A 27,680-nucleotide genomic window follows, 5' to 3' on the forward strand; every position below is an offset into this window, starting at 1 on the left:
AAGCTATAGCTTGTTTAGCTTATACGTAAGCTTTATTGGAAAAGCCATCGGGGCCCAAACACAACGTGTCTGCACTGCATCCTTGCCCAGCACTATCTAGGAAAGCGGTGCTCCGTGGTGGCAAGAAGGGGACCCCGCTCGCCGCGGAACTAAAGTGCCAAGCGCGTGATGCCAAGCCGAGCCACTTTTGCAAACGCACACCCGGCCGGAAGCAGCGGGGGACGCCCGGTTTGTCCGCGCAGAGCGTCCGGCACGCGCAGCAGGGAACGTGGTCGAGGCGGTTGGTGGTCGTGTATCGGTGGTCGTCGTTTCCCTCCCCCCCCCTCCTACGCAAAGGAAGGCGATGTCGTCGGAGGGCAGCACCTGCGAGGGGGGCAACGCTCTGTTCTCGGGTTTCCGCGCGCTCGGCCTCTTCTCCAACCACTTGGCGCACGTGGTGCGCTTCCACCGCCGCCACCGGGAGTTCTACCTGGTCACCGCGGTGGGGAAGAGCTTCCACACGTACAACGTGAGTCCGACCCCATCCCCGCACTGCCGGGACTTGGCATCCCCGGCCACGGAGTGTATCTTTCGTGTTTAAACCAGCTTGCTGCGTGCAGAAAGCAGCCTTAAGTGTGGGGAGAGTGGGCGGGGTCGAGGGGCATAAATTGAACATGCTTCCCTTTTAACCCCCCTCCCCAAATTCTTTGAGAGGCTGAAAGAATTGCAGGTTTTTTGTTTAGACTGCCCGTGGTTCCCAACGTGGGGCACACGCCCCACAGATGGGGGCACTTTGATTTTTAAGGGCGGGGGGGGGCAATTCGAGAATGAGTTATTAACAGTTAATGGTGCTCTTTTAGGCTACGCGTGAATAGGAGTTCATTTTTTGAACAATAAGAATTATATGCCAGGGTTTTAGAGATGCTTAGATGGGCATGCCCCCCCCAAAGGTTGGGAAACACTGCTTTAGAGCCAAACAACTGAGTTCGGCTATACAGGAAGCTTAAAAAATGAGGAGAGTTTATTGGTCACCCAATGCCTATTTACCTTATGGGGTTCATTGCCACTAAATGTCACGGTCCTTATCCTAGGTGGCTTCATAAGAGAATTGGAAACCTCCAAGCAAAGCCTTGAATGAGGGAGATTTGTAGGGGAAACATTTTTTTTAAAAAACATTTGCACCCTACCTTTCCTCTTAAGAAGCTCGAGGTGGCTTCCCACGGTTCTTCCCCCTCCCCATTTTACCTTCACGACAGCCCTGTAAGGTAGACTACACTAAGCAGCTGCGTGTGACCTAAGGTCACCCAATGAGCGTCATGATTCAGTGGGGTGCACACCCAGTGCATTTTGCCTGCTCCAGGCGTGAAAGGATTTTGTTCTACTTGTTGTAGTAGTTTTGCCCATGGTATGACTATTTCCCACCTTCCCATTTTGACTCTCTGGCACTCTATCTGCATAACCTAGCAAAATATAGATGCGCTTTTACCCTCACAAGATTGAATGTACTGCCCTCAGCGGTACTTGAGGGACGATTCCAACAGATTCCACACAAAAAATGCTTATGTCCCTGTGGAGATGGCAGTACAGTGGACACTCAGGTTATGGATGTAATCCGTGATGGAGGCACGTCCGCAACCCACAGCGTTCGTATCCCGCAGCACTGCATCTGCGCACGCACGTGATGTAATTTGGCGCTTCTGCACAGGCGCAAAGTACGATTTAGCACTTCTGTGCATGTGCGAGCGCCGAAACCCAGAAGTAACCTGTTCCGGTACTTCCGGGTTTGGCGCGGAGCGCAGCCTGAAACAACATGACCCGCAGTGGCTGTAACATGACGTATGACTGTACCAAATCAGTGGCGCACGGCCTTTTGACTTGTACTTTTTATAAAGACTTGAGGAACGAGATTATCACCCCTCTTTTATTGTTCATTCCGGGTCACCCAACCACTGCCACAGTGTCTTTTCTCTTGGCAGATCAAGATGAGCAGATGACAGCAAAGGTTGCAAGGTTTTTAGCTGGGGCAATCAAAATAAGGTCCACTCTTCGACTGTTGATTCAGGACTGTAATGTGTTTTTTTATATAATTGACTTTTATTTCTGCACTTTGTATATCACATTGTTCTTTTATTGCTATGGCTGATGGCTGACGCAAATAAAGATTAATTCATTCATAGCAACTTGATGAACTTCCAATTTGGGTGTAATTTCTAAATGAAGAGGAAGGAGTGGGAGTGGGAACATAAATCCATCACTGAGAAAGGAAGAGAGAAACATGACTTGGGTGTCTTCTGTTGTGCTGCTCAATATAATCCTCATTTTCACATCCTTTACGAAAGGAGTGGGGCTTGTGGTGTTGCATAACATTTGACTTGCAGCTATACAAAATAAATTATTCTATATCACTCAAGATAATCCTAATTTTCACATCCTTTTCACATCCTTTCCAAAATGAATGGGACTGCAGCTGTTGTGTAACATAAAATGTTTTCATATCATGGTGTGTGTAAATCTGAAAGAATGCAGTTGAATTTCATTAAAGGGGTGCTTTTCCACAGACTTAACAAGAGGCCAGTTCCATTACTATTATAACTTTTCTAACTACAGCAGTTATTTCATGAATAACTATGCCCATCTTCCATGCACATTAGTCTCTTTCTCCAGAAACATTTATAGCTTGTCTAATAATTGTAATACTGAACTATTTTTTCTAAAAAAATATTATGCTTTTATTGCAGGTGAAGAAACTAGGCATAGTTGCTGTTAGTAAGTATATTGTTCTATGTATGTGCGTTTAATATGTGGTTTAGTTTTATATCTTTCTTTACAAATTGTAAGTTGCGGTGAATACTGTTTATGTAAAAAAAAATCCAGCTAAAAGTTGTAAAGCCCACTACAAAATGGAGTGTTTTGTACCCAAGTTTAATTGGACACCTGAGGCAGAAAATCTCTTAACTGACTCTACTTGGGAGTAATAACAATAAATTAAAAAATAACAACTTTTTGCCATTCCACCATGCGCTGGAGGAACTTGTGTCCAAGTAAATTTTGTGTTTTAAGTCCTGTTTATCTTAGAGCATTCAAATGAATTTGCCTTCTGGTCATTCTTACTGATGGAGCACACAGTAAGTTGTGTGTTTTAGTTCTAAGCACGTGTCAACATTTTTTGTGTGTATTTCTAGTAGCAATTGATATTCAGTAAACTGTAAAGTTGAGAGAAATTATCAATACATCACAATGTATGTTCTTTGCTGCATGTACTTTAAAACTGATAGAGCTTGCTCTTTTTGTTTCCCTTATCTTTTAGGCAATGCTTTGCCACAGGACATTACCTGCTTGGCAGCCGACAGAATGTTGGTCTTTGCATCTTATGGCAGTCTTCTCCATGCTTTTGCTCGGAACAAAGAGGTTTGTATAATTATTAAGCAAGATATAGCAATTTGTATCTGATCCTGAAAGTATTTAGGCTACAAACCTATATCCACAAACCTGGGAGTAGTTGAAGTTCACAGAATTCTATAGAACTTGCTTTTGAGTATACATTTGTATTCAGGATATGGGTGCTGTATTATTAATGTATGGGTGATTTGCCCCTGCATATCAGAGGTGTCTGGAGTTCCTCTGAAACCTTAGTATGATGTTACAGTCAATAACTGGTTTACGTTTGAAATGTTTAAAATATTAATTCTGAAATTGGTAAAGCTGGGATGTTGTATGGATCATATTATGACTCTTGAATCCAGTTTGGGCTGTATGTTATGCTTGTATTCTGCCTTTCTACCTAATCAATGTCAGGGAACCTGTGCGTCTCCTTTCATCCCTCACTATTGGTCATGCTGGCTGGAACTGATCAGAGTTGAAGTAATAACATCTGGAGGGCCACAGGTTTCCTGTACCTGTGCTAAATAGTGCTGAAGGCACTTAATGTCCAGATATGATTTCATACCTCTAAGGAAATAACTAAGATACTTTGAATTGCAGGTGGTTCACACTTACAAAGGTCACAGAGCAGATGTTCACCTTGTACTGCCATTTGGGGATCATTTGATTTCTGTTGATCGTGATAACATTCTCATTATTTGGGATGTACAGTCAGAAGGTAATATTTGACCCTTTTAAAAGTAGTAACTATTCAGAGAACTAAAAACATTAAACAAATTTGTAGCATATATGGCAGCTAATGCTCTTCTTTGTCCTGCAGAAGAATACTTGCAGATGAATTTTGATAAGACAGTGTTTGCTGTTTCTGCAATTATGCACCCAAGTACCTATTTGAATAAAATTCTTCTTGGTAGTGAACAAGGAAATCTACAGTTGTGGAATGTAAAATCCAAGTAAGAACATCTCTCCCCCCCTCCCGCCCTTCCTGACCCAAATTAAAAACTTATTAGCCTGGTTATCAATCATTTACTCCCATAAAATGTGGAATTAATGTAGAGTGCTGATGGATTGGAGGTGGACAATTTTCCAATGTTGTTTGATTCTAACAGACTAAATTGTAAATATGGCCATAAGTGAAACAATCACATGCTAGTGATTCTCAAACTAAAGCTATACTGAAGGGGTTGTTTAGCAATGAGTCTGTTCAAATTACATAGGAAATTACATAGGAATTTTGTTTATGTTTCTAAGACAGTAGAAGGGTTACGTAGTATTGATCTAAAATTATGGGCCAAAGTCTATTTTCCTTGTTTAGTTTTATTTAAATGAGACTTGCACTGTGCACATATTTGTGACATTGATTGAGTATTGCCTTTGGGGTGTCTTTGCATAGAGACAATGGCCCTGACAACTGTGAGAAGACTGAACCGCCATAGCTTTCCTGTCCCAAGTTTCCCAGTGCAGGCTCCTGGGTCTCTACCAAAAAGGAGCTCTCCTGAAGGGAAAGCTATGAGGACAGAGGGGTCCTGGGGAAGTGGGAATTGGCTAAAATTGGGCAGAGGCATTTTGCATGAGTGGAGTTTCCACCTGGTCTTAGTTCTTGGGGCCTAAGACAATGCTAGTAGCATTTCCCCCCATAAATAGCACCCCAGAAGTTCTAATAATGTTTTCTGCAAATGCTGGCTTTGTGTTTAACATCCATTCTGATGTAGTTTTGTTTTGTGACATTAAAATTCACTAACCTCTTTCTCTCCCCCCCCCCCCCAGCAAACTTTTATATACATTTCCCGGCTGGGGAGCAGGAGTGACAGTCCTTCAACAGGTAAGTATGTGAATGTATAGAGGGTTGGATCCAGAGATCAGTCTGGCCAGTCTGCCCTTCTAAAAAGGCTTTTCCTAGGTTTGGGAACCCTGCTAAATAGCTTGGACTGAGGGGGAAGGTGATGGAAAATCAAGTGAAAACACCTTCTGTGAGTGGCAGCTCCAATTACCTACTGCCGGCTTATCTCTGGTTTCAGCCCAGCAACAATTACATACTGTTTCTTGATAGTTATTTTCAGATTGCTTTATTAATGTTCTCTGCTAGATTAAATAGGTATAGCCCACAATGCTAAGCCTGTCCCTTAATTTCTAGTTCATATTAGCAGATCTACTACTACTTCAGGATTCTGAATGACAGACTTTAGTAAGCAAAGTCAATGTACATGTCAGTACTCTTGAAAACACTGTATACTTGGGCCGTATTATATTGCTAGTGGCGTTTGCAAAAATAATATATACATAGGGGATTTTTCTTTAAATAAATGAACCTAGCTCTTGCCAATCTGAAATTCATTCAAAAAGTCTAGGCTAAAAATTAGCACTAGAATAGAAATGGAACGATCACATGCAGGCTTCAGTCTACACATCCTTCTCTAGAAGTAAGTTCTGTTCCATTTAATGGATTTTTTATTAATGCAGTATGTTTGGGTTGAGACTGATAACCATGGCCCACAATCACATATTGTTAAAATGCAGTAATCTTGGGACCATGTGTTGTAGCTGGGTTTTGTTTTTTTAAGAATTCAACCTGTATGGAGCTCATTGCTTCTGCTCTGCTTCCAAACACTTCTATTTGAACATAATTAGAATTGTGTCAGTGTCCCAAATTATATACTAGCAGGTTTTACCCAAGGCTGTAATCCTTAAGCACACTTGTTTGTAAGTAAGCCCCAGTGAGGTTAGTGCTAAATATATGCAACCGGAATTTGATTTCATCCTAAAGTCCAATCTTAGGAGGAAGAGTTGTAATTAAAATGTTATGTGTACTGTGAGTGGTGTGGCCTTGAATGTATGTACCCTTGCTGTGCATTCATATATTTGATATGAAAGACCCTAAGGTTTGCACAAACCTGTCAGAAAGGCTTGCAAGGTGTTGGAAACTGGGCTTTAGTTTTAATACAGTAAGTTCTGTGGCCTGTTATAATCAAAGTGTGTGTTAAGTTGGAGGTAGAGGGTTGAATCATATGAAACAAGCAAACTTATGCTCATGGACCAAGACCTCTGAAAGACCCTCTGGAGTGGTGGGCTGCAGTTGGGAGGGGGAGTCAAAATAAATCTCCCCCCCCCAACGCTCCAAACTAGTGCAGAGTATGAGCACAGAGCACCATTGAATCCAAGTGAAAGTTTGCTAAAGAGAATATTATTACAGAGCATTAGTCTACAGCTTCCACAGCTTCTTTTGCCCTGGCTTCAAATGGTGAAACACACTCCAAATAAAGATGTAAGTAGGTGTAGAACTAATTTGTTTGCACTTCCTCCACAATAACAACATTTTGATGAAAGCTGACCAAACCTATTGTATCGCCCGAAGTCTCCGATAGCCTCTCTTGCTGCTTCTGTGGAGGTTGAAGGAAACAGGCAACATCTTGGAGACAGGCAACATCTCTCATAGTCTGAACTCTCCAGAGGCTCCTTCCATTTTGGAAATATTAGAAGATGACTGGGAAATATGCCATGGAATAACGATTACATGCATCTCATTCTATTCAATATGCAATAATAAAAATGCATGACAGTAAACAAGCTTTGAAATTGGAAAAGCATGGCTTTGATGCAGCAAGTTCATTCTTGTCTAAGAAGTAACAAAAGTCTAATTAGAATGAACTTGTGTACTTTCTCAGAACTTGGTGATTTCATTCAGGTGTGCCCAGGAAAAGTTTCTAATGGGATCTTACCACACATTCTCCCCCCCCTTTTTTTATTCATAATTTTTTTATTGGTTTCTTGCATAAACGTAAAACAAATCTTATACATTACTGTTACATTACTTTTTATACTTTGAATTCACCTTTGAAATTACAACTTCTCCTTCTATTTTACATACCACAAATCTTCATACAATACCTTACCATACAAATCCACCAACAATTTATCCCTCTATCCCACCCCTCCCACGTCCTCCCTCATCCCCCCCCCCACATTCTTACCACACATTCTTAATAGGTTGTTTATGCTCTGTTGCAAAATATAAAAAGTTGTTGTTGTTTAATAATATAACTTTCTTTGCAGGCCCCAGCAGTGGATGTCATTGCAGTAGGTCTTGTGTCTGGTCACATCATAGTGCACAATATTAAATTTGATGAAACGCTGATGAAATTTCAACAAGACTGGGGTCCCATAACAGCAATATCATTCCGTACAGGTACACTTCAGCACTTACTAGGAAGCCTTAAGTTGAAATGCAGATTTAAGTATAAGCTACTTGTCAACTGTTGCAAGCTATCATGAGGCCAGGACTGACATGTACAGGTAATTGGTCTTGTTGTAGTTGCATTCAGACAGTCCTCCAACCGATGGCTTGAAGATTACAGATGATTTTGAACATTCTATTCTCCCCTTGCATGCACAGTTTTTATGGAAATTTTTCTGGTCTAATCAAACAATAGTTTATTGTTATGTCTCAACAGGAAAATTGTGGCATGAGTGATTTACTCACTCACTCTCCCAATCTATTTTAATGTTAGTTGGCTTTCTTTCCCAGTTGTATGCTCTTCAGTCTTACTTGTTTTGATTTAAGGTATCTGTATTTATGTTTTGTTTATTTTCTGCATGTGATCAGATGGACACCCAGTTATGGCTGCTGGAAGTCCTGTTGGGCATATTGGGTTGTGGGATCTAGAAGAAAAGAAACTTCAGGGCCAGATGAGAGATGCCCATTCCACAGCAATTTCGGGTATGTCGTTTGTCCAAGGGGAACCACTTCTTATTACCAATGGTTCGGACAATGCAATAAGGGTAAGTTATGTGTCTTTAACTAATTAATATTCTGTTTGAGAGCCAGTGTGGTGTAGTGATTAAGAACGGTAGACTTGTAATCTGGGGAACTGGGTTCGCGTCTCCACTCCTCCACATGCAGCTGCTGGGTGACCTTGGGCTAGTCACACTTCTTTGAAGTCTCTCAGCCCCACTCACCTCACAGAGTGTTTGTTGTGGGGGAGGAAGGGAAAGGAGAATGTTAGCCGCTTTGAGACTCCTTCGGGTAGTGAAAAGCGGGATATCAAATCCAAACTACTTCTTCTTCTTCTTCTTCTTCTTCTTCTTCTTCTTTCCAAAGTCATTTCCCCCACCCCTTCTGATGATCCTCAGATGACTCTTGCACCTAGTCAAGTACTTTATTACGGTCATAGACCAGCATAAGCAAAACACCTAAATAAATAGCATAACAGTATGAATCTAAGCGAATAATTATTAAATAAATAGGAGCAAGAACCAAAAGTAGATTTAAACATATACATAGAATACTTAATTACTTAATTCATGCACCTAGAAACACAATGTATACTCCTTCTTCTTTTTCTTAGGAACAAAAATACTGTGTAGTTGTGCAAAACTGTTCCGGGTAGAGCATCGGGTTTCTTTTATGGTGCATCTGTAAGATGCCCTCTTACATGTGTTGTTGCATAATTAGGTTTCATTTGTTGAGAAACAGCAGGCAATCTGCACAGTTCTGCAAACCAGTCATTGCTTTCAATGGAAAGTTATAACTATCACTAATCTGGTTGAGGATTTGAATCATGTACCGTTAAATCACTTCTTCCTTCCCTTCCTGTCCCCAATCTAGAACAGTCTTTTTACACGTTTTCTTTTAACAAGAAAAGGCATATTTGTGCTCTTGGATAAAAATTTTAAAAATCACTTAGTGTGCATTGTTCCCTGTTCACATAACAAACACAAAAACTAGGATCTAAGTACTTACATTAGGAAATATTTCTTTGCTAAAATTAGGTATTCTGAAGCATGGCGTGTCCTTTTTTGTGCAAAGTGGATTTTTTTTGCATAAATAATGGAGAAGGCTTTGTATGTCCTTGAATGAAACATGAGTGTGGCCACATACAGAGCTTCTGAATATTACTAATTTATTGGTTCATTACTGTGCATTTATTTTGCTTCAAGCTTATTTTCAAGTCTTGCTTTCCTTTACACTGTTGTTTTCTTGCATTTGCTTACTTGTTGAATAGGTATGGATCTTTGATGGCCCTGGAGGAAGTGGTAGATTGCTAAGATTCCGAATGGGCCACAGTGCACCACCAACAAAAATCAGATATCATGGGCAAAATGGGCAGCAAATTCTCAGTGCCGGTAGGAATTCTCTCAGCTTCCTGTTCTGTTGAAATGAGTAACACTGTTTTGGATCAAGTCATATGGTGTTTAGTTTCTCATTATTAAGGATTAGTCATAGGCCAGCCACTTGTATCTCTGACTTGTTTGGCTTTGGTCCAGTATGCAGGTTGGATCTTGAACATAGTTTTACCTTTTCCCATTGCTGCTCCTTAAGTTCACAAAAATACTAGGAGTTTTGATTTCAAATTGAAGATTTGGTTTTCTCGTAAAAGTTGGTCTCTGTCCAAAATATCGTAATACAATAAGCCCACAACTTGTGCATGTGTTACTTAATGTGACTACAACATTGCGGAGGGGGGAATGAATAAATAAATAAATAGAGAGCCATGGAAACCCACCATTCTCTGATCTTTCATTTATTGATTTCCCCACCAGCACCAGCACACCCAGCTATATCTTCCACTCTTACAAGCATCCCAGAGCCCTCATACCACCTCCCCAAAGCCCAGTAAGCATGGTTGTACCTTCCTTACCAGCCTCTGGGAAGGAGGTGTGAGGGCTGTGGGAGCATCCCAGAGGCCAGTAAGGAAGGCACCCTACTTGCACTCAGGGCCCTCCCATGACCTTCCCAGACGCTAGTAATCAGCTCTCCGCCTTGTGGGGGGGGGGTTCGGGGGTTCCTGACTTCATGTGATTTTGCCTTTGTGTTCAGACCCCTGGAAATAAACCATTGTGTAAGTAGTGCGCCCACTGTAGTTTTAACACTGCATTAGGAGATAATTTCAAGCTTTGTTGATTGGTTATTAACCAACAGAACACACTGCTGGCAGAATGAATTCCTCCCTCTCCTCTGCAGCCCATCTCCTCCCCCCAAAAAAATATACTCAGAAGGGTTAGAAGATCCTGCAGAGCAGAGAGGAGGGGGAGGAGGCAAGTCACTGATGAGATGTTGGATGCAAAAGCAAGGTTTTCTCCAATAATTTCTATAATGGTTTACATTTAAAAGTTGACTAAAATGAACTGATGCATAGGTATACCTACATTTTTTTTACTGTTCTACTGTAGGACAAGATAGTACCTTGCAGTCATTTTCCACGGTGCATGAGCGATTCAATAAAAGCTTAGGACGCGGTGAGTAGGACTACGCAATGCATAACCAAATGTCTGTAAAGGTATTTTGGTGTATTGAACCTGTACAAGTGTTAAAATATTGTGTAGCTGCTCGGTACACCCAGATTACTTATGGTTTCTGCACTCAAGACTCCTGTTGTTTAATGACTGGTAAACAATCCTGAACCAGAAGAAATAATATTCTGTAAAGTGCAATTTCTTATGATAAAATGTTTTTGTTTGTGTTTTTGAAACTTAACACCTGATCCTAATTTTAGTGTAATTTGCTTTTGACATAGTATTGGGTGGTGGCGTGGCAGAGTTAGGAAACCAAGCCTTCCCTAAGACATAATATGTTCAAACTGTCAGTGCCTGGTGTACATTTGTGTCATGTTTCTCATCTCTTGAAGGTTCCATAAACAAAAAGAAATCAAAAAAGAAAGGACTCCGGTATGATACAATGGCTCTTCCACCTATTACAACATTTGCTACAGGTGCATAATTCTTTGCTTGTCTTGAATGAATGAAGTAATATGACATCAAGTCTTCCCCCCTCCCCCCCCAAATGAATAGCATCCTACGTGGCTGATGAGATTCCAAGTAAATATAGAATGACGTGCATTGGGGAAAACAATGCACACTGATTGGAACCAAAGTAGCTGTGATTATCCAGAAAAGTAATTGGTGGATGGCTCAGTGAAAACACTAACTCGCTGCGCAGTTGTGTTGAAAAGGTCAAATCCCATGTTGGAGGTGATTATAGAGAAGAGATTGAAAATGAAAGGCTCCTCTAATAATGGATATGTACAGAAATCTACAGTTGAATTCCTATCAGCCTATTTGTATATTTAATTTATGGCGTTTGCTGCCACGTTGTGTTGTGATGGGCTCTGGCTGACCTCACATTAAAAGTAGCATAGACCAATTCACGGAGGGCGGAACTATCAAGGGCTTTGGCTATGACAATGAAATGGAAGTTCTAGACTTGGTGGCAGTGTGCTGCAGTTAGATGTTGGGAGCAGGACACTGGACTGCATAGACTACTAGTCAGATTCCACAGCGCTGCTCTTGAGTTGTTTTTTCTCTACACTTGGTGCAACAAGCCTCAGAATAGTACTATAGGTTGCTCTTACAATATTCATTGTTAAATGTTAAGTGGGTAGTTTCACATAAGAACATAAGAGCCTGCTGGATCAGGCCAGTGGCCCATCTGGTCCAGCATACTGCTCTTACAGGGACCAAGCAGATGCCCATGGGAAACTGGGGAGCACAACATGAGCACTCTCTCTCTCTCTCTCTCACACACACACACACACACCACGTGGTTTCCAGCAATTGTTATTCAGAAGCATTGCTGCCTCCAGCTGCAGGGGATAGAGCATAGTCATCATGGCTAGTAGCCATTGACAAGCCTCTCCACCATGAATTTGTACAGTCCATCCATAATTGGTGGCTTCCAGGGGAGCAACTTCCATCGTTTGATGGACTTCCTTGTGCTGGATGGACTCTTTACAGTTGGGATAATCGAAACAAAATAGAAAATTCTTTCCAGTAGCACCTTAGAGACCAACTGAGTTTGTTCTTGGTATGAGCTTTCGTGTGCATGCACACTTCACATATCTGAAGAAGTGTGCATGCACACGAAAGCTCATACCAAGAACAAACTCAATTGGTCTCTAAGGTGCTACTGGAAAGAATTTTCTATTTTGTTTCGACTATGGCAGACCAACACGGCTACCCACCTGTAGTTGGGATAATGGCAGGCATGGAACTCCCTTACTGTAACCATGTAATAAATTAAACAACTGCTAAACAACTGTTATAAAATGCGTGAGAAGCTATTTTTCCATGGGATAACTGCTTCTTGATTAAGAGTTTTGCCTTTGACGTATTTTGATTGTGTTACAGAGGTGGCCCGTCAAAGTGACTGGGATGGGATCATTGCTTGCCATCAAGGTTATGTAACCTGTACTACCTGGAATTATCAGAAAGGGTCAATGGGAGTTCATAAACTGACGCCACAAGACTTCAGCAAAAATAAACCTCCTGGTGTATATGCAACAGTAAGGGTTGTTTTTTAACTGATTGAAGGATATAGTTCTGTTGTTGTTTTTAAGTGTACTGAAAAACCCGCTCATAATTCAGAATGACATAACCAAGTTAGGTTGATGTTGTTGTTGTTAAAAGCTATAATATATTTAAAATACAATAAACCAGATGCACAAACGGAGAGCTATCACTGAAAGGTCCCATTCTTGTTTACCTAGGACTTTAGGGCTTAATTGGAGGGCAATTAGGTATGTCTGTGGTTGGTTGGTTGGTTGGTTGAGTGTACTTATATGCCACTTTTCCACAAAGCGGCTTACAGGAAACACCCAAAATGTCAAAATGCAAGCATACAAAATACAGAGAGCATGTCAGTAAATTCCAAAGTGACAAAAATCAACAATTTGCTGTTGCTTGATTGTTAAATTCAGTATTACAAAGAAAAAAGCAGTCTAGGTTTAAGTACATAAATACAAAGAAAGCAAGTGTTAACTGTTAAGAAGGGTTCTCATTCTGGTCTTCGTGCACACGAGAGCCTGGCTTAACTACAGCTCAGAGGGGAAGGGACTTCTCACCAGGCTAAGTGACATACAACTAGCACATATGCTAACTCCAGAGGAGACTGGCAGCAGCAAAAGGCAAATGCTTGGGAGGGCAGTGACGGTCAGTCTCTTCCCCTGCCTCAAAGTTGCCACTTCTGGTAACTTCAGTTATTACATTGTAAATTGCTCTGACACACTTTAGGGTAAAGTGGCAAATAAGTAAAGTCAAACCTCGGTTCCCGAACACCTCTGTTTTGGAACTTTTCGGTTCCCAAACGCCGAAAACCCAGAAGTAACTGCTCCGGTCTTCGAATGATTTTCAGAAGCCGGACATGGTTTTTTTGAAGCGTTTTTCATTTTTTCCCATTGACTTTGCAGCCAGACCATTGATCCTTGGTTTTTGAACTTTTCGGAAGCCGAAAAGGTTTTCTGGAATGGGTTAAGTTCGGAAACCGAGGTTCCACTGTACGCTAAATCACAATAATAGTAAGAATTATTCTTTATCTGAGCAGCTCAGTAATATTTTGAAAGTAGAATCAGTTTGTATTGAATAGTATCTGTTTAAACGGTTAAGAAGCTGTCATTGTTAATCACAAATGTTGGAAGTAAGATTTCAAATATTTCCTTCTATTAAAAAAACCCTTAAGTTTCTTTCTCTTTCCCCAAAAGGCAGTAGATATCAGTTCCTGTGGAAACTTCGCTGTAATTGGACTTTCAACAGGCCATGTGGATGTATACAACATGCAGTCTGGCATTCATAGAGGGCGTTATGGCAAAGAAAAAGGTGAAAATAGGGCACTTAGAAAACATTCTGGTTGAAATTCAATGCTGACTTCTCTGTCGCAGAATGTCTTTTGATCCAGCCAAGGCACCTGCTAATGTAAAAAAAAGGCAGGGAGGCAGAGATTTTTGCCTATTCCTACTCTTTGCTGCTGCACTCTGTGGACACCAAAAGTCTGCTCTAGAAGGCACGGGGACGCTTTATAACAGTTTGGAAGATCGCACAAGTAAGAGGCAGGGTGTCAGTGAAATTTCCCTCCCCATATCTTAAATTAGTGGGTGCCTCAGCTAAATCAAAAGCTGTTCCATGAGTGGACAGTCGCATCAGAGTTTACCATCTTAACAACAGTTTCAGTGTTGTTGAGACTCTGGATCGGAAATACACCCTCAGAATGCTCTCCTGTAACAATATGGCTATTACTGCTATACAGAGAATGGGATGTTCTGGCATGTTCTGACACACCTACGCTGAACATCATTTGTAGTATTTGCCATGTGATGAGGAATATGCGTGTACATGAGGAAAGCATATGCATACAGGGATATAAGAGAGCATGGCCAACTGCAAGCACAATCTTTATTTTGTATTGCGGGGGGGGGGGTGTGTGATCATAATCCAATGAACCCTCTTTGGCACATACTGTGTGACAAATTTCCAGCTGCATTTTCAAATGTATGAATGTTGCCAGCAGATTAAACTGAGCCTTTGAATTTGATGTGCTGCAGAGAAGAGGCAGGAGCTTAGTTCACCAAGAAGCTTTTGCACAACACTGGTTATATAGCTCAGGGGTGGGTAACCTGTCGCCTTCCAGATACTGTTGAACTCCAACTCTCATCAGCCCTAACCGGTATGGCCACTGATCAGAGATGGAGAAAGTTGTAGTCTAGCAAAATTGGAGGCCCACAGGTTAAATAACCACACTGTGGTCAGACAACAACTACTGTAGATGGATTATTGCATGCCTGTAGGATATGATGGCAATAAACCAGCAGTAACAAAGGTCCATATTGTTACTTCTGATACACATGCCTGCCTGCTGCACGCACAGTGAGTTGTTAAGTTGTCTCTGCATTAACAAGTTTGGGATTCCAATTTCATAAGATAGTGTTCCCTTGTACATATGCAAGTAACTAAGTAATTTTTTTTTTATACCCCGGCCAAGACTGGGCTCAGGGCGGCTAACATCAGATATTAAATACATTAAAACACAATCAATCAATTGATTAAAATACAGCTTAAAAATTAGAATCAGGATAAAATTAAATGACTGCGCACGAATTACAACCATAAGGGTTGGGAACCTCAAGTATTCATCAGGGCCAGCTATCCATGTTGGTCCCACATGAGCCGATAAAAAGGCCAAAGAGGTAACTTTCAGGGTCCCATAGAGGGGGGTGATTGGGAATTTGGTGGCATGGTTTAGCCATGCAGTGAAGAAGGAAGCTTTACTCAGGATCTCAGTTCCATGGTGGACACAATGTACTGCACTACAGGAAAAATATGACAGAAAGTGAATTTGATTAACCATGGTATGGTATCTATTCCTGAAGTGCTTAGATTGTAAGCTGTGCTAAGGATCTGTATATAACTTTATAATAATAAATAGTTGGAGGACGCCAAATTAAGCTGTTGGAATATTAATTGACTCTTTTTCTTCACTATCAAAGCTCATGAAGGCTCCATAAGAGGAGTAGCCGTGGATGGATTAAACCAGCTGACAACCACAGCAGGAAGTGAAGGATTGATCAAGTTCTGGAAATTCAAGAGCACAAAATTTGTTCACTCTATTAACCTCCCTTCTTCTCCAAGTAAAATGTTGCTTCACAGAGAAAGGTGGGATTATTGCAAGATACATTGTATTTATAACTTTCCTTACTTCAGCCGTGATATTTTCATAATTCATATTTGCAGAACAAAGTTGTACTGAAAGTGTTTCACCCCTCCTAGTTGCTGAAGTACATGCCTCCTCCCTAGTTTCTTCATTTGGACAGGGTCTTCTTGAGGGTGGCCCTGCAGCTGCAGACCTCCCTTCCAATTAAAATTCACTTGGCCTCTTCAGTTTTGACATTCAAGAAGGCTTTAGAAAGAGGGTGGCTAACCTTTTCTGGTCCAAGGGCTGCATTGAAGGTTAGTCATTCACACAAGCATATGCATGCATGCAAATACACCACACAAAAACCCAGACATGCAGACCAGACATCCATGCACACAAGGTGATGAATGTCTCCATAGCAGTACTAACATGCTGAAATAGAACCATTTCCCTCTGCTGTGATGCAGCTTATCTTTCAGAGACAAGCCTATCTCTTATCTGTGATGCAGCTTATCTTTCCCTCTGGCATGGCACTACTATTAGGAGTTCTTGCCAGTCATGAGCAGGAGAGTCCTGAGCTCCTCCCCCCCCCCCAGCCCCTTGTAAGACCTAACAGTGATGTCAGAGGAAGAAGAGGAGGCACATTTGCAAAGTGAAGAGGTGGCCAAGTCTGCAAGCGGCTGACAGACAACTGGCATTGGCTTGGCAGGCTGGATCTGGAGCCACTCCTGCCTTAAAATCTTTACTGTGGCCTTTCCTTAAGAGAAAGGGTCTCACCTTGGTTGTCTGTATGCGTTCAGTGCTTGGTATTTTGTCTGATGTTCCATTGTTTTTATTTCTCCATATGCTGCTTTGTGAAAAGCTACAAATGAATAACTGGAATAATCTTAACTGATGAAAATAATAAAATTATTGTTCTAATTAGGTTTTTACCCTTTACACATCCAACCCACTACATTCACCTGTTCATTTTGCTCATTACGCCCTGCTTATATCCAGCTTTTGCCTGTCCTTTCTCCTGTGAAAACATTTAGGGTAGCCTTACCCTAAACATCTGTTGGGTGTTTCCCCTAAAGTTTGTGTTCCAAGAATATAAATAACTAATGAACCATAATGCATTTTTTTTTTTTGCCTCTTCCTTACCATGTGTTTGATACTCTATATTCTTCTTGATTTTACCAGTTGCATTCTGGGAATTGTTACGGATGACTTCACCATTAGTGTCCTGGATATAGAAACACGAAAAATCGTGAGGAAGTTTTCAGGGCACCAAGGCCAGATAAATGACCTGGTAAGTTTGTATCCGTTTACTATAAATTGTGTAGCGGTTACCTACTGCCAGAGTGCATCTCCATTGGGCAGGCAACGTAGTGACCTCCAGGTTTTGTAGACTGTAATTCCCATCACCCCCAGCCAACATAGCCAGTGCTATGGAAGTTGTAGTCCGCAGTATCAACAGGGCACTATGCTGCCTTTCGTGCAGAAACAAATGCATATTCTTGTATGTGGGTCAGTTGATTGGGGTCACCAAATCCTTTAGCAAGAGTGAAGCTAAGGGCATGCGGACCTGAATAGAAAACCAATGGGAGTCCCATGGAGGACACTGAGCTTTCTAAAAGAAGAACAGGAATATAAATTACAATAAATGATGTTAATGGATACAGTTGCTATGTGCTAACTTTAAACATTTCCCCAGGTATTCTTCAGCTTCGAATATATCCAGTGTTTCAACAACTCAACTTTGAAATGCTTTTTTGTTGCTTGTCTAGCAAGTATCACCCCAGTTCTTTTAAAAAAATATTCATTATAATTTATAAAACATAAAATACCATGATTGCAAGGATATATCCAGTAAACACCTGTTCCTGTAATACCGTGTGTGTGTGTGTGTGTGTGTGTGTGTCATGCAGCTATAAATACCAATATTATAGATCCAAAAATTATAGCATATTAATACTGCATAGGTAAAAGGTTGTAATCAATATCATATTGTATCTAGTCTTCATAAATTCAATTAAAGGATTCCATTTATATTCAAGTTTTCTCTCTTATTTACCATATTTCAGCCATATTAATTCTCGTTTTTTGCCAGGCTTTCTTTCACTGTTGCTGGTGGCTTTATTATTCCATTTTTGCAACACAACAAGCATACTAGCAACCAGTGATAAATTCCATATTAGCTCCTTACGCTTGACCCATTCATCCAAATATCCTAGTTAACATTGTCAGGGGAATCTATGCAGCTGTTACTCAAAAGACAAATCATAATTTTTCGTAGGCTTTCAGTTCTGATGGCCGCTGGCTAATAACGGCAGCTATGGACTGCACCATTAGAACCTGGGACCTGCCATCTGGGTGGTAAGTAAATTTAGAGATTGCAGTGAAACTGTTACTTTGATATGTTACATGTGTGTACTGACAAAAGAGCACAATCAGTTTTAAAACCTTTCTATCTTATTCTTATTATGTATTAAATTTGTATACCACCCTTCATCCAAAGATCACTGGGTGGTTCACAACATGAAAATAGAAAATGAGAACACAAAACACATAATAAGCAAGAACAGAAACGAACTGGTCTACTTGCAAATATCTTCACTTATTTGTATTTTATTGCCTTTATGCCTGAGGATTGAATCTGCCCTGCCAAAGGTACACGAGTGATCTCTGCCATATTCAGTTTCCAGTCTCAGCTGGCAATATATTAAGGCACTTCTTTGCTTCATAGGTAGATGAGGGCTTAAGTTGAGTTTCTTAAATTTTTATTTTAATAGAAAATGGTGCTTGCAGTGGCTGATGCCGTTTACAAGAGAAGTCATGTGAGCGTGGGAACACCCCCTCCCCCCAAAAAAAATAACCCAGTGCTTCATCTGCTGTGGGGAAGTGGCACCTAGATGTAATGCAGTGCCCCCTTTCCGAAGAAAAATTCTACAGTATCATGATACTAATCATCTGTAGGCTCCTAGTGCGAGGAGGAGAAAGGACATCCAGCCCACTCACCCAAACAGAGTATTATGCCTTATGTTATATGGTAAAGGTTCTAACTAAAGTTAGAATGGGCAGCCTCTGCGTTTCAGCAGAATCAAATCATGCTGACTAATACTTGTTTCATTTTTTAAAATCCCTTTCTTTAATTGAAAGTGATTTTTTTATGGCTTAGATGACTTTTGTAGTCTTTGACTAGCTTTTGTAGTTCTTCTGTTTGTAACCTGAAATGCGTCTCCATCCTTTTTACTGGAACAGGACAGACTTCAGTCTAATGAAGCATTTGGCGTTAAAATTGTTTCTCTTGTCTACTTGGCAATCCCAGTTTAGGTGCCCCAAGGTTGTGTAATTTCTCATGTCTCGTATTCTTTTAATTTCCTCTGTCGGGTGTATTAAATCCCATTTCCTTTTCAGATTTCCTGTGTTGTTGCCTTTTTGGCATATGCATAACCTAGACTTGTCAGATTTCTTTGAAATAATTAGCATTTGAGACATTAGATATTACGACAGGCTTCCTTGTTTGAACTTGTGGTTTTTCTCATTCACCTTAGAATGCACCGACATTTAAATGTTGCAGCATTCCCCCTACCAAAAAAAGTCTTAGGGTTTCTTGTTATCATGACATTTTTCAGATAGCAGTATGGATGTCAAATGGAAATGACAAAATGGTTCCCATACGTCAGAAGAGTTGTCCGTATGCAGATTAGTACATAATGTACTTGTTTTTCCATTCCCTTACATATCCACTGGAACTCTACAGTCAGGTGGTGCAACTCTTGATTTAGTTTGATAGCACTTCAATTTTAACAGGAATGTACTGCAATACTAAACCAATTACGTTAACTCACATGACATAATTGGACTAACATTTAAGGTTTCTTATGCCTGCACAGTACATTGCCTTGAGACATATGTAAAAGGCGAAAATAAAGAGAAATACTGGATAACTTTTTTAAAGTTATAAGTCATTTTTACAGTGTTTGTCAGGGTTTTGAATTTAACCATTATATTTTATTTTTGTTATGTTAACCATGATGTAGGATAGTCAACCCAGTCATACTTATGTGTTTATCCTCGTATGTTTTTTGTAGATGTCCATGTTTCTTAAATCTAATACTCTGAACGCTCTGCTCCAACTGTCTGGAGAACTGAAGGGAATAATGTTCTAGCACCTTCTATCATCCAGAGCTCTAAGGGCTGCTGGATCTGTTGCCTCAGCTCTGCGCAAGCGAGATCACCAGCATGAAATCAAGCCCGACATAGCTGAATTTAAATGCCCCTTTACTGTGACATTTTCAAATTGATTTCCCATCTCTCCCTTTTCCCCACACTCCTGCTCCCTAATATGGCTTCTTTTTTCAGTTTGTAATCCTGAACACAAGAACTTGCCCTGTCTCCTTTTTAAAACGTTGACATGAACGTCTTTGGGAAGACTATACATTTGTCTGAAAAGCAGAATAAGAAGACTAATAAATAATGACTGGGACTGGTTTCATGCATTTAATAACTGGTAACTGAACTATATATTGTCTGTTATGTGATTAATTGTTTTTCTCTTTGCAGCCTTGTTGACTGTTTCCTACTAGATACAGCAGCAGTAAGCATTACTATGTCTCCTACGGGAGACTTCTTAGCTTCTTCCCATGTAGATGATCTTGGAATTTACCTGTGGTAAGTCTTCCAGTGGTCTTCTGAGTCTTCCAGTCTGGTGTCTTATAGTTCTGCTCTAAAAATAGACAAGTGTCCATTTTTAGAGCAGAACTATAAGACACCAGACTGCCCATTTCTATTGTTGGCTTGGCACTTTAGTAAAAGGTGCAAGTTCTGCCCTTTGGAAAATTCATCTGTAACTCACCCCCCTCCCCAAAAAAAAAATCAGTTAAGTATACTGGGACTGTTTTCCTAATATAATGAAATTCTAGACACGTTTGCTTGGAAGCAAGTTCTGTTTATGTCAGTTAAACTTGCTTTACACTTTTTAACTGTATTCTTTTATCCTATGTCAAAAACGACTTCTGAAATTGTATTTATCTTCAAAACCAGCTTGCCTTATGACAATGTAACATGGTGGGGCTCTGCTGTCCAGAAAATAAGCTCAAAACATTATTAGGGGCATCGGGGTGGTTGTTCTTTGAATCCCAATCAATATTCTTAGGAATGCGAACAATTTAGTTTTTTAAAAAACAAAAAACCCTTTAATTTAAACTACATTAAATTGAAAACAGTAATTATACCAAATAGCTAAATACATAATAAATACAGTATACATACTTTAATATTTTACAACATAAAAAGCTGTTAAATAAATCAACATTTGCATTATATTCTACATAAATATCAATATGAGGATTCCATTTAACTTCAAAATGTTCTCTTTCTGGTCTACTATCTCGCACTCTTGAACAACTTAGTCCTATAGCTTACATTAATTGCTCATGGTTATAGCGAATAGATCCACAAAGAACATGGTGTTCTTTCTTTCTCCTCTGTCCCCACCCCAAAGCCAGAATATCAATTTCTTCCATCTTGGATTTTACAGGTCTAACCGTTCGCTGTATTCGCTTGTCTCTTTGCGTCCACTTCCACCGGATTATGAGCCTTCCGTAGTAACGCTTCCTGGAACATGTCCAGCACAAGGTACCAGAGGAGTTGTTGAGGGGTGTTTTTTGGGGGCAGTTAGTGTGCTTTTTCTGAATCTCGTTTGTGTAATTGCAAAGAAACTGCTTGCTTACTACTACTAGGCCAGTGCAAAGTTGAATTCGTGAAAGATTTTATGCTCCCTTGTGTTCTAACATATTGTTCAGCTTGTAAATCCTAGAGTAGAGATGGCTTCCTAGATGCTTCTAGGCTACAACTCCCCCCAGTTCTGACCAGCGGCCAGGACTGCAGAGGCTGATGGGAGTTGGCATCCAGCAACATCTGGAGAACCATAGGTTCCTCACCCCTGCCCTAGAGTGTGTAACCAGTTGTCCTTACTAATGACCATATATTTGAAGTCATGGGTGGAATCTAATGTCATGCTATGTTTAACGTTCCATTTGCAAACATGTCAGCATATCAAGCCCTCCCCGTGTGTTCTGTTCTGGGGGGTTTTCCAGTCCGCATAGAGCCAATTTCACAGGGGGATGCTTCCACTGACAGGATTTGTTTGGTGAATCTCACTCTTTACCTAGAGAGCTTTCACTCCAGATAGTGAGTAGCGTCATAATAAATAATAATATTTTTATTTATTTATTCGCTGCCCATCTGGCTGGGTTGCCACTCTGGGCGCTTTCCAACACACATAAAAACATGATAAAACATATCAATCATTAACAGCAACAATCTGATCCAATATTTTAATATTGGATATTTAATATTTGAAAGTCACGAAGCTTGTGAAGTATTGTCTGCTTCATTATATCTTATCTTTCTCCAACAACTAGGATGGGTCAGATAATAATTCAAAACATAAAACGAGTTGAAAATAGCGAAGTAAAATGTGCTATAAAATTGATTAGTCCAGCCTGGACTGTCAAAAGGCCAGCCCAAATATAATATTCATGTATAACCATCAGTGGGCACTTCAGAGAATATAGGACAGGCCCACAACCTGAAAATCAACACAGAGAAACAACAGTATATATATTTTATGTTAGGCTATATAGGCAACCCTCTAGGGAAAGGGAATGTGGTAATTGTGGGGCAGCCACCAAGAACCAGACTGCATTCATCCTTAAGTCTTGGAACTTGGCAGAGATGCAGTCAAGGTGGTGCTCTCATTTACTCTTGGTGATTATGATAGCAAAGGCATTGTCTGAAGCATGAAGGTTCCAGCATGGGATTGTGTTAAGAAGATGATGGAGAGCTGGCATCAACACTGATGTACTGTATGTTTGGTGTTTATTCTATGACAGGCAGTCCTGTTGAATCATACGAAAGGCTTATCTGGTTGAGCACCCAGATTCCCAAAGTGGTTATGGGAAGCTCATAAGCAGAACGTAGAATCAGAGAAACATAGAGTTGGATGGGATTCTGAGGATCATCTAGTCCAACCCCCGCAATGCAGGAATACACACCTGTCCCACCCAGGGATTGAACTTGCAACCTTGCATTGTTAGCACCACGCTCTAACCAACTGAGCTAGCCTGCTGTACCAGCTCACAGCCACAAAGGCCAGCCTCCTCTGAGAGTGCATTGCAGTAATGTAGTATTAAGCAGTTATGTGTGTAAGCTTTCAGATCAGATGTAAAAAAACACTAAACAAAAACCACAGTTCTCAGCTGCTGATGTTAGCAGATAGTATTTTTGAACCCGTCACAGGCTGCTTTTCCAGGCCCAGCTGCAGATCCAAGAGCATGCTAAGAGTGCAAACTTAAGGGGTTTCCTTTCCACTAGTCAGAGGATCTGTCAACTCAGCACTTCAGTCTTGCAGTGATCCAGGCCCTGCTTTTAAGTATATTTCTACCATATGGACAAAATGAGCCACATTTAAATATTTATTTGGTACAAAACACTACAGAAACTACATCCTGCGAGAGGCGTTCCCATGTAGTAGGCTGCTGCTTGGTGAGACACTGATGTCTAGAGTCCATGCAGATGTTGGCAGTGCTTCCAGTTGTTGTTGATGGCGCAGTCAGTGTTCCGATAACTTGGATGATTTCTCCTGAAAGCAGACTTTGTGTAATGGTGAGGAAATGACATAAACAAAATATGTAAGGAAACTGGAAGCAATCCAGTTTCATATCTACCCTGCAGATTCAAGTTTAGGCACTACTTTAGATTCATTCCCTGAAGCAGATTGGCAGCTGTATGTTCTGTGAGTAATACCTTTCAAAAGAGGCATGAAAATGACGTCTTCGTTGCTGCCGATTCTGTGTCATTCAGTGCACTGAGGGAGCTCCCACAGCTAAGATTTAGCAGCTAAATCGGAAGATACCCTTTGCCAGCCCCCACATATGCATTCTAGTTCTTGTAAAATTGAATAACTATGCCTCTTAAAGAGAGGTGATGAACCTTTTCTGACAAGAAGACCAGATCCTTATCTCCTTGACCTCTGAAAGGCCAACTTTGACAGATTGGGGGTAGGAAAATAGTTAGTTAGACAACCAGATACATAATGCAGGTATGAAACCCTTAGCCAAGGGGACATCGTCCATTGTGAGGAATTTCAGGCATGGCTTTCCATTCATGCTACAGGAATGTGCCTCCTTGGCCATCGTCTCTGGCTGTGTTCATCTTGTTATGTCCAACTGTATCAGAATTGTTTCTGTTTTATTTTCTTCACAGATTTAACATTATCATATCATCCCAATCGATATGTGTGTGTGTGTGTGTGTGTGTGTGTGTGTGTATATATAGATAGATAGATAGATAGTCCAGTAGTACCTTAGAGACCAACTAAGTTTGTTCTTGCTATAAGCTTTTGTGTCCATGCACACTTCTTCAGATACACTGCAATTTCAGGCTTACACATGAAAGCTTATACCAAGAACAAACTTAGTTGGTCTCTAAGGTGCAAGCCTGAAATTGCAGTGTATCTGAAGAAGTGTGCATGGACACAAAAGCTTATAGCAAGAACAAACTTAGTTCGTCTCTAAGGTGCTACTGGACAATTTTTTTATATACAGTATTTCGACTGCGTCAGACCAACATGGCTACCTACCAAAATCTAATATCATCCTAATGTGCTTGTATAATTAACCAGCTGTGTTTATCTGAACGTTGTTCAGGATCTACTTTAATTGGAATATTTCCCAATGTTGCTAAACTTTCCCCCCCTGTCTGTTACCATTTTTAAAGATGTAGATGTCACAGAAGAGGAAGAAATAAGCGATGAGATGATAGAATACGATTCTCCAGAACAGCTGGGAGAAGCATTAGTGACCCTTTCTATGTTGCCAAAATCTAGATGGAAGAACCTCCTCAATCTTGATATTATAAAGGTAGCATGTTCATGCTATTTATTAAAAGGTTTCTGACCAGGACCTGTTTTTTTACATATTACAGTGGTGCCCCGCTAGACGAATGCCTCGGTAGACAAAAAACTCGCTAGACGAAGGCATTCGTCTAGCGGAAGGCTGCCCTGCAAGACAAATTTGTCAATGGGGCTGCCTCGCAAGACGAAAAAAAAAATATTATTTTTTCGTCTAGCGAAAACTTCGGTTTGCATTGGTGCTTCGCTAGACGAAAAAATCGCTAGATGAAAATACTCGCAGAACGAATTATTTTCGTCTAGCGAGGCACCACTGTACGTGGTTATGTTATGTTCAATGCAACAAAGACTTGACAAAATGTCTTCATAGTTTGGGATAACATCTAGGTTGTTTTTAGGGTATACAAATATCAGAACTATTTTACACATAGTCAACCTAGATTTAACACGCCATCTGAGATTCTAACGCTTTCACAGATGGAAAGTTAATACGTTTGGTGTTCTTAAGGTTACAGTGTGAATATGGAGATTGTCTGATGATATAAAATCTCCCATCCACAGCAAAAGAACAAACCCAAAGAGCCACCAAAAGTGCCAAAATCTGCGCCGTTCTTCATCCCCACAATTCCTGGCCTCATACCACAATATGCTTCCATTGAACATGAAAATGGTGGACAACAGGTAAAGAGAAAGCTGATGATACAAAACATCTTCATGTAGTACTTCTCTCTCTGTCTCTGTCTCTCTGGATTTATGACTGCCTCTTGGAAGTAATTTCTTATGTAATGGGTGCTAAATCACTGGTGAATTGCAATAACTGATCTTGGTCCTACTGTATTTTTTAGCATTTTTTCCTCTTCAATTTTCTATTCCCACTTACAACATCTTTGATAAAAGCACACAGTTTTGGCACCTCAACTGCACAATTACTGGGTATTAAAGTGATAATGCAGAGAATTATCTGCAATCTAATACTTGAAACTGGTACTTAAATATCGGTCAGCTTCATCATATATAGAAAGAACTTGCTGTTCTGTCATATCTAAGACCGCTTTCTCATTGAGGTTTAATCCTAAATACATTGTTAAGTACTGCATAGATGAACCTTTAGTCCTCATCTATCTTTAGCTTTCTGAAGAGACCTCGTGGAAATCCTTGTTTTGATTTCTCCAGATGCCCTTTCTTCCTTGTTTTTATGTGATGCATGTTTTCTCATGTGCGTGCATGTACACATGAATGTCTTGAAAGGAGAAGCGCCTATGTAAGGATATTCATCCTACTGGGTGAGATTCCTCCTGATTATGCCATTATTCAATATGGCATTGTAATTTAAGAGTACAGAGCTAATTTAATTCAACATTCCAAATTCCCCCCCCCTTTAACTCTCGTAAGGATGTTACATTTAAAATTTCATCCACATATATTTGTCAGTAAAAGTTGTCGTTCATGCAATTCAATTGACAACCTTTTTATATTTCAGTCAAAAGTAGTAAATCTTGGAGTACTGGCACAAAAATCTGAGTTCTACCTGAAGCTTGAAGAAGCTCTGATAAACTGTGACTGTAAGTAAAACAAGGATGTATTCTTGCCCCCTTTCTATTTAATTTATTTTTATCAGATCTGCCAGATCACTTTCAAAAAATAGAATCACACGCCCCCAAACTTAATCAGAAACATGTTCCTCTTTTATTATACGCTGATGACGCTGTCTTGCTATCATTAACGAGCTTGGATTTGAAACGTCTTATACTTTCCCTGACCCTCTACTGTGAAATTAACAAACTCTCTATAAATTATGAGAAGACAAAAATTTTGGTCTTCTCTAACGGCTGCAAATTAGAGAGATGGAAAATAAGAGAGCAAGAAATCCAACAAGTGAAGATATATAGATATCTGGGAATTCTATTTAAGAGCAATTTAGGGTGGTCTATCCATCGCACAAATGCTATAAAACAGGCAAAGTGTACCTCATTAGTAGTTACTCGTTTTTATTATCAGAAGGGAAATCAATTTATCCCTGCGGCCAACCAGATATTCCAAGCAAAAGTGCTATCCCAGATATTTTATGGGATCCCACTATGGGTACAAGCATTTAACACTCTAGTTTCTTGAGACGTATCCTTGGACTCCCAAATGTTATTAAAAATAAAACAATGTGTGCAGAATTAGGCATACACACAATGGAATACTGGGCCTGGACCACCGCTATAAAATACTGGCTGCACTGCCATTTCAGCTGTCCACTATCAAGCTTGCTCTCTGACCTGCTTAAGGACTCCTATAAATCTAGATGGTACCAACTCCTAGAAAACAAAATCAGATCAATAGGCATTGAGCTGGAGCCCTTGTACAATTCAAGTGAGCAACATATCTTTCACAATGTCCTAATTAGACTAAAGGATGTTGAGAGACAAAATATTGTGGCAGCAGTAAATAAAATTTGCTCTCCCATATTCTATGATTTAAATATCCTAGATAGCAGGGTCAACTATGTCACTAAACTAATAATACCAGCCCAACGTAGGGCATTTATGTTGGCCCGACTGAATATCTTTCCCTCGGCATTTGTCAGGGGTAGATATCAGAATATTCCCAGAACCAAGAGATACTGCAGATGTTCCCTGAATGTCCCGGACACTGTAGTAGAAGAAGAAGAAGAAGAGTTTGGATTTGATATCCTGCTTTTCACTACCTGAAGGAGTCTCAAAGCAGCTAACATTCTCCTTTCCCTTCCTCCCCCACAACAAACACTGTGAGGTGAGTGGGGCTAAGAGACTTCAGAGAAGCGTGACTAGCCCAAGGTCACCCAGCAGCTGCATGTGGAGGAGTGGAGATACGAACCCGGTTCCCCAGATTACGAGTCTACCGCTCTTAACCACTACACCACACTGGCTCTAGAGCATATTCTCTTTTATTGTCCACTACACAGTACGCTGCGTGAACGTGTGTTGTCCCCCCTTTTGGGTGGTTTGAAACCGCAGCATGGTGGAAGTGTTGGATTCTGTCTCTCTGACATTGACCAAGGGG

General features: G+C 40.5%; 1 protein-coding gene across 1 annotated transcript in view; it reads left to right on the plus strand.

Moving 5' to 3' along the window:
- Positions 1–328: 328 nt before the first annotated feature.
- The window catches only part of WDR36 (WD repeat domain 36), a 31,629-nt gene continuing 4,277 nt past the window's right edge, over positions 329–27,680 (plus strand). The window contains exons 1-21 of the mRNA XM_033164075.1: positions 329–508; positions 2,718–2,745; positions 3,287–3,387; positions 3,961–4,078; positions 4,181–4,313; positions 5,128–5,182; positions 7,411–7,543; positions 7,961–8,136; positions 9,360–9,480; positions 10,528–10,593; positions 10,983–11,066; positions 12,481–12,635; positions 13,830–13,944; positions 15,609–15,774; positions 16,937–17,045; positions 18,033–18,112; positions 20,303–20,410; positions 21,279–21,376; positions 24,521–24,663; positions 25,215–25,334; positions 26,134–26,215. Of these exons, the coding sequence (XP_033019966.1) occupies positions 344–508; positions 2,718–2,745; positions 3,287–3,387; positions 3,961–4,078; positions 4,181–4,313; positions 5,128–5,182; positions 7,411–7,543; positions 7,961–8,136; positions 9,360–9,480; positions 10,528–10,593; positions 10,983–11,066; positions 12,481–12,635; positions 13,830–13,944; positions 15,609–15,774; positions 16,937–17,045; positions 18,033–18,112; positions 20,303–20,410; positions 21,279–21,376; positions 24,521–24,663; positions 25,215–25,334; positions 26,134–26,215 (2,356 nt within the window). The 5' untranslated portion in view covers positions 329–343. The remainder of the gene's footprint in view (positions 509–2,717; positions 2,746–3,286; positions 3,388–3,960; positions 4,079–4,180; positions 4,314–5,127; positions 5,183–7,410; positions 7,544–7,960; positions 8,137–9,359; positions 9,481–10,527; positions 10,594–10,982; positions 11,067–12,480; positions 12,636–13,829; positions 13,945–15,608; positions 15,775–16,936; positions 17,046–18,032; positions 18,113–20,302; positions 20,411–21,278; positions 21,377–24,520; positions 24,664–25,214; positions 25,335–26,133; positions 26,216–27,680) is intronic.

The sequence above is a fragment of the Lacerta agilis genome, chromosome 11, assembly GCF_009819535.1.
Source record: "Lacerta agilis isolate rLacAgi1 chromosome 11, rLacAgi1.pri, whole genome shotgun sequence".
Lineage (NCBI taxonomy): Eukaryota > Metazoa > Chordata > Lepidosauria > Squamata > Lacertidae > Lacerta > Lacerta agilis.